Here is a 1,372-nt window from a genome sequence, read left to right on the forward strand (position 1 = left end):
TAAATGAGTTTGTGTCATGTCTCTGTTGAGCAGAGAGCCAAGTTCCCGCCGTCCCGGCCCGTGGACCACCTGATCCTGGAGAGGCAGAAACAGGACGCGGCCCGGGATGAGGTCCTGGACTTCACCAGGTACCAGCAGACCTGCGACGTCAAGAACTCGTGGCTGAAGAGTTCAGACCGTCACTTCCTGAGAGGAGCCATCGAGAGGGAAGTGAGAGCTGCTGTGAAGCAGAACGAGTCCGACATCGACGAGAGGAGACACAGGTCTGTCTGCAGAGAGTAACTGAGTACTTTTACTCTAGTACTGAACTTAACTACCCCACATTTATCTGGCTGCCATGGTAACTGGTTACTATACAGAGTGAACATCTGATAAACAGCTGGTAAATTACAGCACTTTAAACATTAAAGGTTTTTAACATTTTTCTCTGTGAAGAAAATCATCATTTAATATTTCACAGAAATCAATCATTCATTCAGACCGAGTCTGAATCATCTGAAGCACAAACACTCAGTTCTTAGCTTTGTTGCAATGCATTCTGGGTAAATTTATCAAACTAAACGGCTGACGTCTCCCTCCGTCTCCTCAGGCTGGCCGAGCTGCTGGAGGCCGAGCAGCAGCAGCTGCTGCAGGAGCTGGAGGAGAAGAAGGAGACGACGGTGGAGAGACAGAACAAGATGAGAGAGAGAGCCCGACTCCTGAGGGAGAGGAGAGAGAGCGAGAGACAGCAGCTGGTGTCGCACAAGCTGGAGCAGCTGTTCATGTAAACACCACTCTGTTCTGGTTCTGGTTCTGGTGCTGGTCCTGGTCCTGGTTCTGGTCCTGGTTCTGGTCCTGGTCCTGGTTCTGGTTCTGGTCCTGGTTCTGGTCCTGGTCCTGGTCCTGGTTCTGGTCCTGGTCCTGGTCCTGGTTCTGGTTCTGGTTCTGGTCCTGGTTCTGGTTCTGGTTCTGGTCCTGGTTCTGGTCCTTGTTCTGGTTCTGGTCCTGGTTCTGGTCCTGGTTCTGGACTCAGGTCCTTCACTGCAGCACGAGTAGATATTGTATCAAAAAAGTATCAGTGAGGCCAAAGCTATTGATGAGTGACTGATCAGTATTGATCATCGATTGATGACCTGATGAGAGACTGAAGAATCATCTATAAGTGGATGAATTAATATCAATAATCAGTAAAATGTTCCTGCTTCAGTTTTCACTCTGATCGTTTTGTTTCTGAATCAATAGACAGATAATTAATTTATAATCTATAAAATGTTTCTTCAGTTCACAGTTAAATGTTTCAGCTGAGTTTCATTATTTATTTACAAGTTTTCAAACAAAAAGTCAGAAATCCTGTTTATAAACTGACAGTTTGAAGATCCCGTGGATCAATAAT

At 46.4% G+C, this 1,372-nt stretch overlaps 1 protein-coding gene across 2 annotated transcripts in view; it reads left to right on the top strand.

Annotated features, from left to right (window-relative positions):
- Window positions 1-1,366, top strand: part of LOC111651292 (cilia- and flagella-associated protein 53-like) — a 2,429-nt gene extending 1,063 nt beyond the window's left edge. For both annotated transcript variants that reach the window (XM_087172653.1, XM_023401263.2), the window contains exons 2-3: window positions 34-263; window positions 590-1,366. In XM_087172653.1, the coding sequence (XP_087028779.1) occupies window positions 34-263; window positions 590-767 (408 nt within the window). In that variant the 3' untranslated portion in view covers window positions 768-1,366. The remainder of the gene's footprint in view (window positions 1-33; window positions 264-589) is intronic.
- Window positions 1,367-1,372: the final 6 nt, after the last annotated feature.

This window comes from Seriola lalandi, unplaced genomic scaffold, assembly GCF_002814215.2.
Source record: "Seriola lalandi dorsalis isolate HSWRI2012SDOR001 ecotype SW California unplaced genomic scaffold, Sedor1 jcf7180002053560, whole genome shotgun sequence".
Classification (NCBI taxonomy): Eukaryota; Metazoa; Chordata; class Actinopteri; order Carangiformes; family Carangidae; genus Seriola; species Seriola lalandi.